Source organism: Homarus americanus, unplaced genomic scaffold (genome assembly GCF_018991925.1).
Source record: "Homarus americanus isolate GMGI-L3 unplaced genomic scaffold, GMGI_Hamer_2.0 scaffold6317, whole genome shotgun sequence".
NCBI lineage: Eukaryota > Metazoa > Arthropoda > Malacostraca > Decapoda > Nephropidae > Homarus > Homarus americanus.
This window is the reverse complement of record NW_024730668.1, coordinates 17,075,706-17,096,509: the sequence shown is the minus strand read 5'-3', so window position 1 is coordinate 17,096,509 and position 20,804 is coordinate 17,075,706. Positions and strand designations below refer to the sequence as shown.

General features: G+C 33.7%; 1 protein-coding gene across 1 annotated transcript in view; it reads left to right on the top strand.

The window, feature by feature from the left end:
• LOC121867250 (signal peptide peptidase-like 3) overlaps positions 1–20,804 on the top strand; it is a gene marked incomplete in the record, with an annotated part of 131,674 nt that overhangs the window by 93,597 nt on the left and 17,273 nt on the right. The window contains 3 exon segments of the mRNA XM_042367110.1: positions 5,776–5,927; positions 9,670–9,831; positions 10,077–10,189. Of these exon segments, the coding sequence (XP_042223044.1) occupies positions 5,776–5,927; positions 9,670–9,831; positions 10,077–10,189 (427 nt within the window).

The window sequence follows — 20,804 nt, the reverse complement described above, 5'->3', positions numbered from 1 at the left end:
ATATGCAGTTATATTGAGGAAATTAGAAAATTGAAAAATTTTTAATTAACTGTATATTTATTGATAGTGTACAAATTCCCAACACACACAAAAGTGAGACATGACTGGAGTCATTCATGTGGTTTCAAGTCGACCAGCCCTGATATAGCTACTACCGCACTTGTGGAGGCCCCCAGATTGTGGAGGCCCCTGGGCAGCTGCCCACTTTGCCCACTCCTGAATCCGGCCCTGAAGTGAACTTAAGGGTATACTAAACATTTTTAATACATTTGTTTCTGATTATTTGTGAGATGATTTTCCCATTATTATTTATTTGTACATGTGTTTTCCATATGTCTACACACACACACACACACACTTATATACAATACAGGTAAAATAAACTACTGTCTCTAGAACAAATGGCTCCCTGTCCCAGTGAAAACGGAAACTTTAAAGCTGCCCTTAGACATTCTTGGGTACATCCAGGGTGTCATCCGCGAATAACCAAGGTCCACAAATTATCAGGGCATGCTGTACTGTACTGTGTCATAACTTCACCGAGCACAGTACAATACATTAAGTTTCTTTTGGTGTTTAACAGTGAAATATATTACATGATTTTAAACAACTATTACATGACTTAAACAACTATTACATGACTTAAACGACTATTACATGACTTAAACAACTATTAGATGACTTTAAACAACTATTAGATGACTTTAAACAACTTCTGTATTATATGATTTTAAACAACTATTACACCGACTTAAACAACTATTAGATGACTTAAACAACTATTAGATGACTTTAAACAACTATTAGATGACTTAAACAACTATTAGATGACTTTAAACAACAATGAATGACAACAACATTAGATAGTAACAAGCAACTATGGGTGACTGAAACAACTATTAGATGACTTAAACAACTATTAGATGACTTTAAAGCAACTATTAGATGACTTTGAAAACAACTATTAGATGACTTTAAACAACTGCTATTAAGATGACTTAAACAACTATTGAATGACTTAAACAACTATTAGATGACTTTAAACAACTATTAGATGACAAAACGACTATTAGATGACTTTAAACAACTATTAGATGACTTTAAACAACTATTAGATGACTTTAAACAACAACTATTAGATGACTTTAAAGCAACTATTGAGTGACTTTAAACAACTGTTAGATGACTTTAAACAACTATTAGATGACTTTAAAACCAACTATTAGATGACTTTAAACAACTATTAGATGACTTTAAACGACTATTAGATGACTTTAAACAACTATTAGATGACTTTAAACAACTATTAGATGACCAAGCGACTATTAGATGACTTTAGAAAGCAACTATTAGATGACTTTAAACAGCACCGTAGATGACTTTAAACAACCCTAATAGATGACTTAAACGACTATTAGATGACTTTAAGTAACTAGATGAATTAAACAGCTATTAGATGACTTCAAACAGCTATTAGATGACAAACAACTATTAGATGACTTTAAACAACTATTAGATGACTTTAAACAACTATTACATGAAGCTTAAACAACTATTAGATGACTTTAAACAATATTAGATGACACAAACAACTATTACATGACTTGAAACAACTATTACACTTGACTGACAACTATTACATGACTTAAACAACTATTATGACTTAAACAATATTACACTTGGCTTAAACAACTATTAGATGACTTCAAAACAACTATTAGATGACTTTTAAACCTTTAATAGATGACTTAAGCGACTATTAGATGACTTTAAACAACTATTAGATGACAACAACTATTAGATGACTTTAAACAACTATTAGATGACTTAAGCGACTATTAGATATTTAGTAACTGTGAATGGATTAAACAACTATTAGATGACTTTAAACAACTATTAGATAGCTTAAACAACTATTAGATGACTTTAACAACTATTAGATGACTTTAACAACTATTACACTTGAAGCAAGCAACTATTAGATGACTTAAACAACTATTAGATGACTTTAAACAACTATTACATGACTTAAACAACTATTAGATGACTTTAAACAACTATTTAGAATGACTTTAAACAACTATTAGATGGCTTAAACAACTATTACCAGCTTAAAAACAACTAAAGCTTACATGAAGCAACAACTGTTAGATGACACAAGCAATATTAGATTGACTTAAACAACTATTACTTGACTTAAACAACTATTACATGGCCAAACAACTATTAGATGACTTTAAACAACTATTACATGGCTTAAACAACTATTAGATGACTTTAAAACAACTGTTAATTGACTTTAAACAACTATTAAGATAGCTTAAACAACTATTACATGACTTAAACAACTATTAGATGACTTTAAACAACTATTACATGACTTAAACAACTATTAGATGACTTTAAACAACTATTAGATGAATTAAACAACAATTACATGACAAGCAACTATTACATGACTTAATATAGATGACAACAACTATTACATGACTTTAAACAACTATTAGATGACTTTAAACAACTATTACATGACAAGCAACTATTAGATGACAGAAACAGCTATTAGATGACTTAAACAACTATTAGATGAATTTAAGCAACTATTAGATGACAGAAAACAACTATTAAGATGAATTAAACGACTATTACATGACTTAAACAACTATTAGATGACAAGCGACTATTACATGACTTAAACAACTATTAAGATGACTTTAAACAACTATTAGATGACTTAAACAACTATTACATGACAAAACGGCTATTACATGGCTTAAACAACTATTAGATGACTTTAAACAACTATTACATGACCAAACAACTGTAGATGGAATTAAACAACTATTAGATGACTTTAAACAACTATTAGATGACTTAAACAACTGTAGATGACTTTAAACAACTATTACGCGAGCTTAAACAACTATTACATGACTTAAACAACTATTAGATGACTTAAACAACTGAATGACTTTAAACAACTATTAGATGACTTAAACAACTGTTACATGACTTAAACAACTATTACACTTGACTTAAACAACTATTAAAATGAATTAAGCGACTGTTACATGACTTTTCAAACAACTATTACGCGACTTTAAACAACTATTAGAATGACTTAACTTTGACTATTACATGACAAGCATCTATTGAATGTTAAAAACAACTATTAGATGACTTAAGCCCAACTATTACATGACTGACTTGACTGTTACACTTGACTTAAACAACTATTAGATGACTTTAGAAACCAACGCTATTACATGACTTAAGCAACTATTGAATGACAGAAGCAATAATGGAGCAAGCGACTATTAGATGAATTAACAACTATTAGATGACTTTAAACAACTATTTACATGACTTAAACGACTATTAGATGATTAAACAACTAATGAATGACTTTAAACAACTATTAGATGACTTTAAACAACTATTAGATGACTTTAAACAACTATTGAATGACTTAAACAACTATTACATGACTTAACAACTATTACATGACTTAAACAACTATTACATGACTTAAACAACTATTAGATGACTTTAAGCAACGCTATTAGATAGATTAAACAACTATTACACTTGACTTTAAACATTATTACAGCTTAAGCTAACTATTACATGACTTAAACAACTATTAAGATGACTTTAAACAACTATTAGATGACTTTAAACAACTATTACATGACTTAAACAACTATTACGCAGCTTAAAACAACTGTTAGATGACTTTAAACAACTATTACGCTGACTTTAAACAACTATTAGTGACTTCAAGCAACTATTAGATGACTTTAAGCAACTATTAGATGACTTTAAACAACTATTAGATGACTTTTAAACAACTATTACATGACTTAAACAACTACGGCTTAAACAACATTAGATGACTTTAAACAACTGTTACGTGACAAACAATACATGACGAAACAACTATTGAATGAATTTAAACAACTATTACACAGCTTAAGCGACTATTAGATGAATTAAACAACTATTAGATGACTTTAAACAACTATTACATGACAACGACTATTAGATGAATTAAACAACTATTACATGACTTAAACAACTATTAGATGACAAACAACTATTACATGACTTAAACGACTATTAGATAGATTAAACAACTATTAAATGACACAAACAACTATTACATGACTTAACGACTGGATGGATTAAACAACTGTTACATGACAAGCAACTATTGAATGACTTTAAACAACTATTACATGACTTAAACAATATTAAATGACTTTTCAAACAACTATTACATGGCTTAAACAACTATTACATAGCTTAAACAACTATTAGATAGATTAAACAACTATTACATGACTTAAACGACTATTAGATAGATTAAACAACTATTACATGACTTAAACAACTATTACATGACTTAAACAACTATTAGATGAATTAAACAACTATTACATGACTTAAACGACTATTAGATGAATTAAACAACTATTAGATGACTTTAAACAACTATTACATGACTTAAACGACTATTAGATGAATTAAACAACTATTACATGACTTAAACAACTATTAGATGACTTAAACAACTATTACATGACTTAAACGACTATTAGATGAATTAAACAACTATTAGATGACTTTAAACAACTATTACATGACTTAAACGACTATTAGATGAATTAAACAACTATTACATGACTTAAACAACTATTACATGACTTAAACAACTATTAGATGACTTTAAACAACTATTACATGACTTAAACAACTATTACATGACTTAAACAACTATTAGATGAATTAAACAACTATTACATGACTTAAACGACTATTAGATGAATTAAACAACTATTAGATGACTTTAAACAACTATTTCATGACTTAAACAACTATTAGATGAATTAAACAACTATTAGTTGACTTTAAACAACTATTAGATGACTTAAACAACTATTAGATGACTTTAAACAACTATTAGATGACTTAAACAACTATTACATGACTTAAACAACTATTACATGACTTAAACAACTATTAGATGACTTTAAACAACTATTAGATGACTTAAACAACTATTACATGACTTAAACAACTATTACATGACTTAAACAACTATTAGATGACTTAAACAACTATTACATGACTTAAACAACTATTAGATGACTTAAACAACTATTACATGACTTAAACAACTATTAGATGACTTTAAACAACTATTAGATGAATTAAACAACTATTACATGACTTTAAACAACTATTACATGACTTAAACAACTATTACATGACTTAAACAACTATTAGATGACTTTAAACAACTATTACATGACTTAAACAACTATTACATGACTTAAACAACTATTAGATGACTTTAAACAACTATTACATGACTTAAATAACTATTACATGACTTAAACAACTATTAGATGACTTTAAACAACTATTAGATGACTTTAAACAACTATTAGGTGACTTTAAACAACTATTAGATGACTTTAAACAACTATTAGATGACTTAAACAACTATTACATGACTTAAACGACTATTACATGACTTAAACAACTATTAGATGACTTAAACGACTATTACATGACTTAAACAACTATTACATGACTTAAACAACTATTAGATGACTTAAACAACTATTACATGACTTAAACAACTATTAGATGACTTTAAACAACTATTAGATGACTTTAAACAACTATTAGATGACTTTAAACAACTGTTAGATGACTTTAAACAACCGGTCATCTCATTTATTTACATACTTATGTAATTTTTTGCAGCAATGGGTATGGGGCTGTGCGTGGCATTCATCGCATTCGTACGACTCCCTAGCCTTAAGGTGTCCACACTGCTGTTGACGGGGCTGCTCGTCTACGATGTCTTCTGGGTTTTCTTCTCGTCCTATCTTTTCAATGCTAATGTTATGGTTAAGGTGAGGCAACACAATGTTTCTATAGCTAGGTCATGATCATGGGTCCTGATGGAGCATTTGAGGGTAGAAGTCAATAAAAGTGCCTTGTAAACCTTAAGGTGCAGCCACACAAGTGAACATTTTTCCAACATGCAATCAACATTTTTCCAACATGCAATCAACAAGAAGAAACGGTGGTGTAGTGCATGCGGCCACACCCTACCGGAGTTGGATTCCTGTACCTCATTTCATCTTGTCGATCACATTTTGGCTACATGGTGTACGCTCATGTGGACACACCTTTACTACCCATTTGTGTGTGTGCAAATTCGCCTAACGGGTTATATCTTGTTCTTTTATAAATATTCCTTTTGAAAGCAAACATTTGTGTGGCATTATTATCTGATTGTCATCGCATAATTCAATGTGTTTACCTCATTGTGGGCTATTTTAATGAAGCTTTACCATTGTAGAGGGACAATAAAGGTCATAACACAGTAACAAAGAACAGACTGACTTCTTGAACATTTAGTAAGCTGATAAGTGGTAGAAATGATGAACACACAAAAAAAATAATTATAATACTGTAATGTAAACTGAAATGCACAAGACCAATTTCATTATACAGTACAGTACAATGCTAACACATCTTACATAATTACTGTACTACACTCAAGTCATCATTTATGCTATTAACTACACTTACAAATATCAGTTAGGCTCTTGCGTTGTTTGATTGTCTTAGTTTAGAATTTTGAGAGAGAGTGTGAATAGAATATAACCAGTGATATGTATACATCTGTCAATATGTGTACGTGTGTCTGTCTGTAAATATAAATCTTCTTAGTACAGGGATTCAGGGAAGTTCAAAACAGGATCAGGGATAGAATATGAAATTGAAACCGAAAATAAATTTACAGTATTGCTAGATGGTGACTTTGATGAACAAGGACCAGGACAACAATTTAATAATGACAAAGAAGTAATGTTAGAGACTGGGGAAAACTTATAGGACGAAGCTAAATGTAAGTGGATGACAAGTGAAATTTTAAAGAAAATAGATAAATGAAGAAATATGAGAAAACGAAGTGAGACTTACAAAAACTTAACAAAGAATTTAAAAAGGAATGTAGACAGGTCAGTGAAGATGGTATTAGATGATGACAAGACAAAACTGGAGAGAAATGTACAGAAATATTAAACAAATGAACTGGAAAAAAGGAAATAAATGAGGTGAGACTTTTAAAAGTAAAGACATTACAAACATTTTTTTTTCTCTCTCTCTTTTATGGGGATTAGCCCACCCGGGCACAGGTCAATGACCCACATCAGGGCCTGGGAGCAAAAAGGTAATAATAATAATAATTAATAAAAATAAATACAAAATTTATTAATTTTTTTAAAATAAAACAACAATAATAATAATATTAATATTAAAGAACCATAAATAAATACAACAAATAAAAAAAGATCAAAAGTGAGACACAATATATGTATGTTGTGTTGTTAAAGTAAGGGAAACAATTGAGACCCTGAAATTGTGTGTAAATGAGGCAGAAAGACAGATCAGCAACCTGGGACTTGGTCACAATTTTTGTGATGCCATATGGCAGAAGAAATAAAAGAGAGATTGACAGAGTAAGGAGACGAACTATTCAATGATAAGGGTATAGTGTAGGTAAGGAACGAAAAAGAAATATAGATCAAAATGCCAATTCTAAAAACAGAAGTTGAGGCATCTGTGAGGAAAATGAAAAGTGATAAAGCTTGTGGGTTTGATAAACTTCCAGCAGAATTTATAAAACAATGGACAAGAATGGGTTACAGTGTTTGACTAAAATATGTACCGGGTAATTTTATATACTGTACTGTACTGTACTTCAAAGAGAACCTTCCCAGTAATTTGAAAAAATCAGTACAAATTGAATTATTACCTAAAAAGCCAAGAGCCTTAGAGTGCACCCAGTTTAGAACAATACGCTTAATAGTCAGGCTTGCAAAGTTTTATTGAACATAGTTTTAAGTAGAATAAATTATAGAATAGAAAGTGAGTTATATGAAGAGCAAAATGGATTTAGAAGGGAAAAGGAAATAGAGAAGTTATATTTGTTTTGAGAATTTTGAGTGAAATTGCTTTAGAGGTCTAAAGAAATGTATGTATCTGCTTTGTTAATTTTGAAAAAGCTTTTGATAAGGTAAAACACAATAAACTTATGGTTATTTTGGAAATATGGGCATTAATGAAGGAGATATTAGACTTTTAAAGAGTCTTTACTGGCAACAAGAGGCTGCACGTTAGTAAATAATGAAGTTACTAATTGGTTCACATTTAGACAGGGAGTAAGTTCTATCTCCAACATTGTATAATATATAATCAGAATTATTAATGAGGGAAGTTCTAAGTAACACTGAAGGAATATAAGTTAATAGTAAAGTAATATCAAGTAAACGCTATGATGATGATACTGCTTTTATCACAGATAGTGAAGAGGCATTACAAAAACTGGTTAACAGATTAGTGGAAAAAGGTGAAGAATATGGGTTGAAAGTTAATGCTGTAAAGACAATAGTAATAGTTGATTTTTAATTGGAAAGAAACCCTAAAATAAAAGATTATGGTAAGCAACAGGGAACTTAAACAAGTGGACAATTCTGTGTATTTGGGAAGTAACATCAGCTGTGATGGTAGATGTCCAGAAGAAATCATAAAATGAATAGATCAAGCAAAAACAGCATTTTATAATCTAAAAGACCAAATAAAAAGGAACATTAATTTTAATTTGAGAAAAAGGCTGCTGAAAAGCTATGCAGAATATGGTCAGGACAGTTGTATGGGTCAGAAGCATGGAAACTTTCAGCAGCAGACACCAGAAAGAGGCCTGTGAAATGTGGTGTTAAAGGTGAATGTTAACAATAAGTTACACTGACAAGAAAGCAAATGAAGAAGTACTAAGATTGGTAAATATTTCGAGAGAAACACTTATAAATTTACAGAAAAAGAAAAATGAGATACCTTTATTTTGGTCATATAACCATGAATGAGGGGATAGTAACAGAAATATTAAAGGGCAAAGACTGGGATGGATGAATGAAATTAAAAACTGGGTCCCCAGAGAGATAAAAAATCTTGGAGGATTGGTAAAAACAGCCCAAGAACTTTTAGAGTGGAGGACTGTGGTCACCAGTGAGGACGGTACAGTACTCTGATTGACTGAAATATAAATGGAACCTAACAATTAAAGGTCAGGTATTAGTAATAAGAGAAGTTATTTATTTCTACAGGGTCTTAGGGTCACAGTTTACCGAGGTTAAGGGTAAGATATTGAAGAATTTGAAAAACACTAAATGAGTAGATTCTCTTTTATTTCCTATTCTTCGCTAACCTTACCTCGTTTGGTACCATTTATGTGGGACACCTTGTTTATGTTGATTATAGTGTTAATGCAAAATAATAGGTGGTGATGAATTGATATCCTGGCCACAGATGGTAAAATAGATGACAAATATTGAATACATAATCATCTTTGGCATGATGAACAAATTTGAAACACTTTTGTGCGAATTCACGTTTTCTTCTCACTCGGGGAGTCGTGAGCCAAATGTAGTGTGGCACCGTAAGTCCTCCTAATGCCAGACAAATTCATGCCAGTATTGTCCCTATTAAGAGGCTTCACAGTACTTGTTACATTAATCTGTCATTCTCTTTTCTTTAGTTTGTTTTCTTGTATAAGTTGTTAGTGATCATTGTGCCTCTAACTCACAGGTAGCAACTCGTCCAGCAGACAACCCAGTAGGTGTGATGGCCCGGAAGCTGCACTTGGGCAACATGGGACGAGAGGCTCCAAAACTCTCACTTCCGGGCAAGTTGGTCTTCCCTTCCATGCACAACACTGGCCACTTCTCCATGCTTGGTCTGGGGGATATCGTAAGTTGACGAGGACACAGGTTACTTCGTAGTTTCGTCAATAGATTTAGACATGTTTCTAAGATATGTTGCATATTTCATAACATTTGTCATTTTATTGACAATCTTATTTGTTTTTTTGTTAATAAAATGTAAAAAAATAAAAACAAATTAAAATTTTTCTTTCTCCAATAAGAAATTTATCTTGACCTAGATTTAATGTTTGAAAAATTTGATGCATGCTTTAATGTAGTCCAACTCCATAGGTGATGCCAGGCTTGTTGCTATGTTTTGTTCTACGTTACGACGCTTACAAGAAGGCACAACTAATGTCTGCCGAGGCTGGGGTACCTCCACCATCAAATTTAAATAAAATAAGGTTTGTTAAGGGCATCATGCTGTAACCCTATACTGTAATATGTTAGCTTGAAACCATTAGTTATCAAACCCTCACCCCGTTCCCATTCTTCTAAATTAATTTAATCAACTTATAATCAATTTTACACCTTATACATATACAGTACGTACTTGTATTCACTGTATATTCCTGTTTAAGATCTACTAACTGGTAATTATCCATGTATCTTGTGCATATGGTGAAGATGGAAATATTCAGGTACTAAGAAAAAATTAATGCTACACAATTTTATTGAAGCCAAAGCAACATCATTACTCAGATGGGATCCATTATTTGGATGTCTATATCAGCAGGAAGGCACAACTGTTCAAAGCAACAACCGGTATATTACGCTAACATAGATTGGCTAATTTTATCTCATGAAAAATTGGTTCAGGTAAAATAATAAAAATAATCATACTTATCATTTACATTCAGTAAACTATTATTATTTTTCTTAAGGGTTAATAGGTTGTAAGGTTTTAGGTTCAAGAAGCTTCCAGAGCTGCAAAGAAGATTTTTGAAGGTTCACAAGTCCAGATGTATATAATACAGTACACAGGGCCGGATTCAGGAGTGGGCAAAGTGGGCAGCTGCCCAGGGGCCTTGACATATTACAATACTGTACAGTAATACCCCGCTTTACTCTTTTTTTTTTTACGCGTTTCTACATTTACGCGGTACCCTGCCAGAACCGGAATTCCCACTTTACGCGGTGCATCTACTCAAATACGCGGGTAAAGTATAATTATTTTATTTATTTCATAAAATTCATATAAATTACCCGGCCAGAATATAATTTACATTGCTGGAATTTTTACAATTTGATGATCGTTTTGAATATAAACATCATAGATTTTGCATTAGGCATACAAATTTTAGATCTAAGTAAGAATTTTGTTTACTCAGAGCAAATATGTTATCTTTTGTGCAAAATATATGACGTGTATATTCAAAATATTCCTGGTCTTGCAAGGAATCCAGCAATGTCAATTACAGTGGGGTATGCTATAACGAACGGATCCTACTACGAATATTCCTATAACGAACGGTTTTACCTATAAAATTGAGAATGCTATAACGAACGAAACTCCTACAACGAACATTATTTTAAAAAATTTTTTTTTTTTTACTAATTTATTGTTTTTTATTACAAGTATTAATGATATTGGTTATTTCAGGGGTTTAGATGCATATTTATGCACTTTTTTACAATTTTTACAATTTTATATTATATTTTTCAGTGTTAAGTGGTTGTATTTGGGGGCCTGGAACAGATTAATCCTATAACGAACGAATGCTATAACGAACAAGGTTCTAGAACCAATTAGATTCGTTATAGCATACCCCACTGTATATTATCCTAACTTTAGTCTGAGGTATTATTTATTACTAAAAATGTAAATACAGGTTGTACCTCTCTAGTCCGGCATTCTGTGGTCCGGAAACTCCCGTGGTCCGGCACGATTTTAGTTTGCCCAATAGGTAGATAGGCACAATTTTTTTTTTCTTTTTTTTTCTTTTTTACTTATCTGTATTATTATTATTATTATTTTAATTATTATTATTATTATTATTATTATTATTATTATTATTATTATTATTATTATTACAGGAGTATTACATTTTTGCCCCTCAGGCTCCAATGTGGGTCAGTGACCTGTGCCCGGGTGGGCTAATCTCCGTAAAAAAAAGCAACAACATAGGCGCGGGAAATTAGGGTTTGGTTCCATCCGGCAGTTCGGCTCTCTCTCTGCTTGTCTATACAGAGTACAACATTTAATCCTTCAATATGTATTCAAAGAAACCACGAAGCAGTGATAGTGGTGCTAGTGCTTCCACGCGTAAGCACAAGTCACTATCTATCCAGGAAAAGGTTGAACTATTGCAGAAATTAGATAAAGGTGCTTCGGTACGCAACTTGTGTGAGAAGTTCGATGTTGGGTCATCCACGATCTATGACATAAAGAAGCAGAAGGACAAGATATTATTTTAAGTTTTTTGCAGACAGTGAGACCAAGAAAGTTATGATAACTCGTAAGACATTGAAAGAAGGCAAAAGTAGTGAGTTAGACAGTGCTTTACTACAGTGGTTTAAGCTTCGGCGTAATGATGGAGTAAGCATTTCAGGCGAGATGATTGTGGCTCAAGCAAAGGTCTTCATGAACAACTAAACCTTCAGCATGCCTGTGATTATTCGCAAGGATGGTTACACAAGTTTAAAAATAGGCATGGTATTTCTTTACATTATGTGTGTGGTGAAAAGCGAGGTGCAGACAGTGAAGCAGCTGCCAAGTATGTGGACGAATTCGCACAGTTTGTGGCAAAGGAGAAGTTATCCCCAGAACAAGTGTATAACGCTGATGAGACTGCTCTATATTGGCGTTGTATACTTAGAAAAACGCTAGCTACAGAGAGTGAGGAGGCACCAACAGGTGGTAAGGACTCGAAGGTTAGGGTTACGGTCCTTGGTTGTAGCAACGCAGCAGGCACTCACCGGTGTAAGCTAATGGTAATTGGGAAAAGTGTCAACCCACGGGCATTTAAAGGTGTGAAAATTTTTCCAGTTATCTACCATGGTAACAAGAAGGGGTGGATAACTACAAAACTATGCCTAGAGTGGTTTGAAAGGTATTTTGTGCATGAGGCTAGAGCACACTGCACCTCAGTAGGCCTAGATCCAAAGTGTAAAATAGTGTTGATTCTGGACAATTGTTCTGCCCACCCTAAGGCTGAACTTTTAGTGAAAGACAATGTGGTTGGACTATTTTTACCCCCAAATTGTACATCTCTGATTCAGCCTTGTGATCAGGGCATATTACACTCACTTAAGTGTAAGTATAGAGCTGCTTTCATGCGCCATTTGCTCGCTGCGGTGAATAATGGGAAGCATGTTTCAGCATTCATGAAAGAGGTTAACCTAAAGGATGTTATTTGGACACTTGCCTATGCCTGGGATAAGGTGACTCCATCAACTTTGAAGAATGGATGGCATAATCTGTGGCCAGCCTTAATGTTTGAGGAGAGTGCAGATGTGGACCAAGACTTTGCTGGATTTCATGTGTCAAAAGAAAAGCAAATTATTCGTGAGTTGCTTGAGTATGCTAATACAATGACAAACCCTGTGTGTGTTGAAGTGGCCAATAAACTGAGTGAAGAGCAGCTGGAAGAGTGGATGGGTGTTGACAAAGATGCCCCTATTGTGTATCAACTCTCTGATGAAGAGATTGTGGAGATGGTTAAGAAAAGAGAAGAGGAAGATGACGAAGCAAGCGACGAGGAGGAAGAGGATATCAAAGAAAGAATTTCTATTGACAGGTGCATCCAGCTGTGCACAGAATTAATCACGGGACTAGAACAAAAGAGTTTTATTACGGAGCAAGAAATCACGGCTGTCTCTTTGATTCAATCTAAATTGAATAAAGAGAAACCTAAGTACATGAAGCAAGTAACTTTGCAAGAGTGGTTCAAGAAGATGGCCAACAAAAACAGTGAAGAGCACTCTAGCATAGCAAATCCACTTGCCAGCACTTCCTCTGCCCTCGCTGTACCTGATGTCACTACAGCCACGACCTCTGACACCACAGCCAACATCCCTGATGTATCTCAAATGTAATTTGAGTCACAGTACTGTACCATCACTTCACTTTGGAAGCAGAATTTTGGTAGCATTAAAAGTTAATGAAATAGTACCATGTATTCTTATTTATTTATTTCCTATCTTATGTTTTTATGCTTTATGTAGGGTGTTTCGAGGGTGAATTTTGCCTTATTTACCTTACTTTTTTGGCGGATTACTACCTCTAATAAAGCAACATCCTAATAAACCAACGAAAATAACACAGATAAAGCAGTAAATAAGTGTTGCTGTCATATTCTTATGTAGAATAATGACGATATGTTTTTCACATGTGCGCTCTTACATTTGCACAGTCTCATCGTTTTTCTTTAACATTAATGGTTTACTACTTTTAATGTTCTATTTATTAACATTAAATAACATTACTTAAAACAACCATATTAATTTTTTACATTAATTTTACTACAGCTACAACCAGGGTCATATTTTCTGGTTTTATATGTAGAACCATTCAGTCACTGGTTTTGTAATCAACGAAAACAATGCTGTGTCATTTCCTCGTGTGTTTTAATATTCTACTTATTATTAATGAATTGTATTGCTCATTTTGCACACATAAACATTAATTCAATAAAAAAGACATTCAGTAATAAACACTAATGAATCTTTTGTACATAAGAGAAATGACGCTGTTTACACGATTATGCACGTCGTCTGCACGTCGGCGGGCCGTTCAAACCCGTCAAAATTCAAGTTTCCGCCGTTAAAATTTTTATTTATTTTTTTTTTTTGTGTGTGTTCCAATAAAATACGTTGAATTAAAAACTGGCAAAATTTGAGAAGCTACTATACGACATTTAACCCTTCAATATGTCTTCAAAGAGACCATGATGCAGAGAAAGTGGTGCTAGTGCTTCCAAGCATAAGCACAAGTCACTATCTATCCAGGAAAAGGGTGAATTTCCATGGTCCGGCACCGGTCAGGTCCCGAGGTTGCCGGACTAGAGAGGTACAACCTATATACTGTTTTAACCCAAACATTTCTTTGGTTGGGAGGGAGGGACCCAGCAAGCGTGGGAAGAGGGGGGGGGAGCCGGAGGTGGGGTATTTTGATTGACAGATAGTGTCTGGGTGAAGTATATTTTTTTTATTTACTGAAGATATTGGTTTTAGCTCATAAAATTCATATAAATTACCTGGCCAGAATATAATTTACATTGCTGGAATTCTTACAAAATGATGATCATTTTGAATATAAACATCATGGATTTTGCATTAGACATACAAATTTTAGATCTAAGTAAGAATTTTGTTTACTCAGAGCAAATATGTTATCTTTTGTGCAAAATATATGACGTGTATATTCAAAATATTCCTGGTCTTGCAAGGAATCCAGCAATGTCAATTATATTATCCTAACTTTAGTTTGAGGTATTATTTATTACTATACCTTAAAATCTAGTGTTTTCACCCAAACATTTCTCAGAGAGGGAGGAGCCAGCAAGCGTGGGAAGAGGTAGGGGGGGGAGTTGAGTCCATTATTTGAATGGACATTAATCTGGCGACTGTATTTCTCTTAAATATTAATTGTGTGTGCTTACCATCATAAAATTAAGATGTTATTTTTACTAGAACATAGGTATTGTGTTAGAAAAAGTGGAGTTTGGGAGTCTGCCCAGTCTCTATTTCAATTAATCCCATATGTTCTGGTATTCCATTTACGCGTTTCTCGTTTTACACGGACCTCTGTGGGTTCAATTGACCGCGTAAATCGGGGTATTACTGTATTTTATTTATTTGTTTATTCATTTGGATTATTTTTATTTTAATTTTTTCAAAATTCATGTTTATCTATTCCATCACGTAAAACTATGTTCAGCAAGAAGCGTGATAGAAATTAGGCTAGCTACTCCTTGAAATTCATGAATACCTGGTTTTCCTATGAACCGTATATTTTTGATGAATGCTATTGTTTGTGTTGCTAATAATATATTTGGAATTCCACAAACATATATTGATTAAAAATGAACTACATGGAATAACGAAATTGAGATTAAAAAAAAACAAATAAATTATTTTTTTCGTTATCACTTCTATTACGAATGCCATCAGGGCGCTGTGTTCTAATTTCCTCAATATAACTGCATATGGATTCAAAATTCTCCAAAGAAGTGTTCAAATTTCTAAATTTTCCCGGGGGGCTTACAGCGCCCCACGGAACTCCCAGATGTTTAGGCTCACTTCACTCGCCACCCCACCCTCTTGGGTAGTTATAATGAAGGGGGCCTCCACAAAGAGGCTACCCATGGGCCTCTGCAGGTCTAAATCCGGCACTGACAGTACAGTAATACCCCGCTTTACATGGTTCTCGTTTACGCGTTTCTACATTTACGCGGTACCCTGCCAAAACCGGAATTCCCACTTTACGTGGTGCATCTACTCATATACTTGGGTGAAGTATAATTTTTTTATTTAGCTCATAAAATTCATCCAAATTACCCGGCCATAATATAATTTACATTGCTGGAATTCTTATAATATGATGATCATTTTTAATATAAACATCATGGATTTTGCATTACACATACAAATTTTAGATCTAATGTAATAATTTGGTTTACACGAAGCAAATATTTTATCTTTTGTGCAAAATATATGAAGTTTATATTCAAAATATTCCCTGACCTGCAAGGAATCCAGAAATGTCAGTTATATTATCCTAACTTTAGTCTGAGGTATTATTTATTACTATACCTTAAAATCTAGTGTTTTCACCCAAACATTTCTCAGAGAGGGAGGAGCCAGCGAGAGATGTTATTTTTACTACAACTAGGTATTGTGTCGGAAAAAGTGGAGTTTGGGCGTAGGCCCAGTCTCTATTTCAATTAATCCCATATGATCTGTTATTCCATTTACGCGTTTCTCGTTTTACGCGGACCTCCGCGGGTTCAATTGACCGCGTATATCGGGGTACTACTGTATAAGGCATGGGTGGCCTTGTGCAGTGTGAGATAATGTGGATGATATGGATGTGTTCAGCATTTCTTTGGCAGTAAAGTGGATGTGTTCACAAAATCCACTTCGCTATCATGTGTTAAAGCAAATAGGTTTCAAAGAAAATATTTTTCTATAATAAACAATTAAAATAATACATAGCACATCATGAAATAAAATACCACATATTTTATGTACAAAAAATACCTCCTTCCACCCTTGAACAATCCTATGGGTGATGCCAAGAGTGGAGAATTCAGCCAACCAACTGACTTGAGAGAAGTGTGGCTGCTACACTTTGTTTGCCATGATGTCACATTAGGGAGAGCGTGATGCATCCATACATTCCTTCACCTCCCACACTGAATACTGTTCCCACTCATGCTCTTCATTTTTCTTTTTTATAGTTTTATATTATATTTCTTTTATTTCCGAGTCATATTATTTTTTTTTTATTTTTTTTTTACGGGGATTAGCTCACCCGGGCACAGGTCACTGACCCAAATCGGGGCCTGGGGGCGAAAATGCAATAATAATAATAATGATAATAATAATAATTCAGATAGGTAAAATTTATAATAAAAAATACAAAAATAAAAATAATAAAATAATACAGTAATGATGACAATAATAATAATACAGTGGTCCCTCGGTTAACGAGCGCCTCGGTTAACGAGATTTCGGTTAACGATTTACCTTCCATAAGATTCTTAATTTCGGTTAACGAGCAATCCCTCGATTAACGAGTTTTTTACGAGCCAATTTCAACATGTTTTCGCTTGCATTTGGCAGTCCACCAGCTGTAGTATTAGTCCGCCAATACAGTAATTGGTTTTAGGGCTTAAATTGCTTACTATTTTAGTAAATATCAAGAAGTTTATACTATTCAATAATTTTAAAAGTTTAATATTAACTTTTTTAGTCATTTTATCAATTATTGAACATAATTGAAGGTAAAGAAACTAGTTTCTGGCGTGCCATCCAGCCTGTTAACACACCAGACAGGCGTTAGTCTCTCTCTGTTTTCAGTGGAGGTAACATCTTGCTTGAGACTCTCTTCTACTAAATGCTTTTTTTCTGTTTCCAAGCAAATTATTGGTCATTTTGAAATATATTTTACATATTGACAATATATAATGCAGTGCAGTGTTGATTTAAAGAAAATAATCTTGAAATACACCAAGAGAACAAAAATTTTTTGGGTGAAATGGTGCCATGGGGTGGCTTCTCTTCCACCCCAATGCCTTCTCTTCTTCCTTCTCCTCCACCCCCATTCTAATTCCCATCATCATCATCATCATCATCATCATCATCATCATCATCATCATCATCATCATCATCATCCAGGAGCCTTCTACATACACACCTCAAAGTAAGTGTACTTTTCTACCTTTTTTGTTGAATTTAGGCAATTTTCGGTGAGCTGGAACTAATTACCCAAAACCCATTGAAACAATGGTTTCGGTTAACGAGTTTTTCGGTTAACGAGCAACCTGCTGGAACGAATTGTGCTCGTTAACCGAGGGACCAGTAATAATAACAACACTTATTTATTTAAGCAGAATTTTAAATACACTAAGTTTCACACATGTATAGATACAGGCTTTATTTCAAAGATGGAATTATGGAAAGCATTTTAGAATCATAGCCTCTTTGAAATTCATTTTAGGTAAAGGGATATATGAAATCCTTACGAAAATCACATTTTGTTTTGAACAGCAGCTGATAAGCTGAGGAGGTACTCAGCCAATTCAGTGATCTCTTCTATGTTTACATTCAAATTAATCTCTCTCTTATATGAATTCCAGCAATGCAAATTAAATTCACCCCGGTCACTTCTATTAAATTTTATAAGCAAAAAACAAAAATTCAATCTAAAGGACATAAATTAACAATTAAATATTTCACACCACAGGCACCAACTGTCAAACATGTCACTGTCACCCCTCCCTCCCTCCCTCCCTACCCCCCACCGTCCCACCCTCCCTCCCTACCGCTCACCGTCCCAAGAAACGTTTGGGGAAAAGCACTAGGCTTGCAGGTTTAAAAATAAATAATATCTCAGACTAAAGTTAGGAGAATATAAATGGCATTGCTGGATTCTTTGCAAGACAGCGAATAATTTGAATATAATCATCATATCTTTTGCACAAAAGATAAAAATTTTGCTCTCTCTAATAAAATTCTTAAATTAGATCTAAAATTTGTATGTCTAATGCAAATTTTAGCTTGTTTATATTCAAATTAATCACTATCTTAAAAGAATTCCAGCAATGTAAATTATATTCTGGCCTGGTAATTTCTATGAATTTTATGAGCTAAAAACAAAAATCTCAAGTAAATAAACAAATTATACTTCACCAGACACTATCTGTCAATCAAAATACCCCACCTCCCGCTCCCCCCTCTTCCCTGGGTCCCTCCCTCCCTCCCTACCCCTGCCTTCCCAGACAAAAGTTTCGTGGTTTGTTAGGGTTTAAAGTGTTTATTTTATATAATATCTCAGACTAAAGTTAGGAGAATATAATTTGCATTGCTGGAATCCTTGCAAGACAGCGAATAATTTGAATATAAACGTCATATATTTTGCTCATGAGATAAAAATTGTAGTATACATTAGAGTACAGTACTGTAGTACATTTTATAATATAAAGTTTTTCAACTGTATTTTTGGGTAGATTTACATAAATTTCTTCATTTATTTTCATCCATTTACATGCACTCACCATACTAAAAGAAATGTAAAAGAAATAAATGACCTTAGTGCAAAGCTGAAGTGTACATGTACTAAATTGATTACGGTACTAAAATTGTTACGTCTAGTGCAAATTATAGCTTGTTTATATTCAAATTAATCACTATCTTACAAGAATCCCAGCAATGAAATTATATTCACCCAGGTCATTTCACTGGCTTTTTATAAGAGAGAAGCTTAGTCACTTAAGGATTGATAAAAAAACACTCGTTAGACATTGGTTCCAACTGTCAAATGTACCACCTCACCTCCTGCTCGCCACGCTCCCTAGCTCGCTCCCTCCCTCCCTCTCGCCCATGTGCCCAGCAAGGGTTTTAGGCTTGCAGTTTTTATCTTATATAATATCACAGACTAAAGTTAGGAGAATATAATTTGCATTGCTGGAATCCTTGTAAGACAGCGAATAATTTGAATATAAACGTCAAATATTTTGCACAAGAGATAAAAATTAATCACCTGTATCACATTACAGTAGTGATTTAAGAGAAAGAGTATATGTACGTATATAGTATTCCACATACACATAAGTATAAATACAAAGTTTATGTGGTGATCGGACAACGTCCATTTCGGTTAACACTTACGTTAGTAGAAAAGATGGCTGGGCACACGGGGATGGGGGGCAGATTATTGGCCCTCACCTGTATCACTATCCGCCACAGAGGATTGCAGGGCCTCTTTGTCAAACCCCTCAAAGTCCATATCCTCACTATCACTGACTTGGGCTGGCTGTGGTGGGTGGCAGGTGAAGAACTCGGTAATGTTTTGTTGACTGGGCGACCTAGCGCGCACCCTGCCCGCATCGCTTCCCACATAAATGATGGAATGTACCACGTAACTAATAATTGCCGGTCTGGCCAGGTGCTGCGTAAATGACCAGCCGCGTAAAGGAAATCCACGTAAATCGAGACTATGCTGTTTATGTATGAAATTTGATGGTTTGAACCACATACAATGAATCATTCATGGCGTAACGTGATAATGAATTAACAAAACACTCGATTTATACTTACTACAAACAACATTAAGTGCTAAGTTAGGTGAGTTGGAGATAAGAGGTGGTGCAATTGGAGTTACTAGGAGGGATGATCATCATGTTTTGGGCTGCTGGTTGAGGTTTTGGGGCAAAGAACTTGTCCAATGTGGTCTCTCATTGACATCGCAATTTTTCAGTGTACTGTACCTTGTATCCTCAAATGGCATTCTCCATTTCTATTGTAAACTTGAGGCTGCATTCACAGTCTGGATTGTGTATCTCAGCAGTTTGC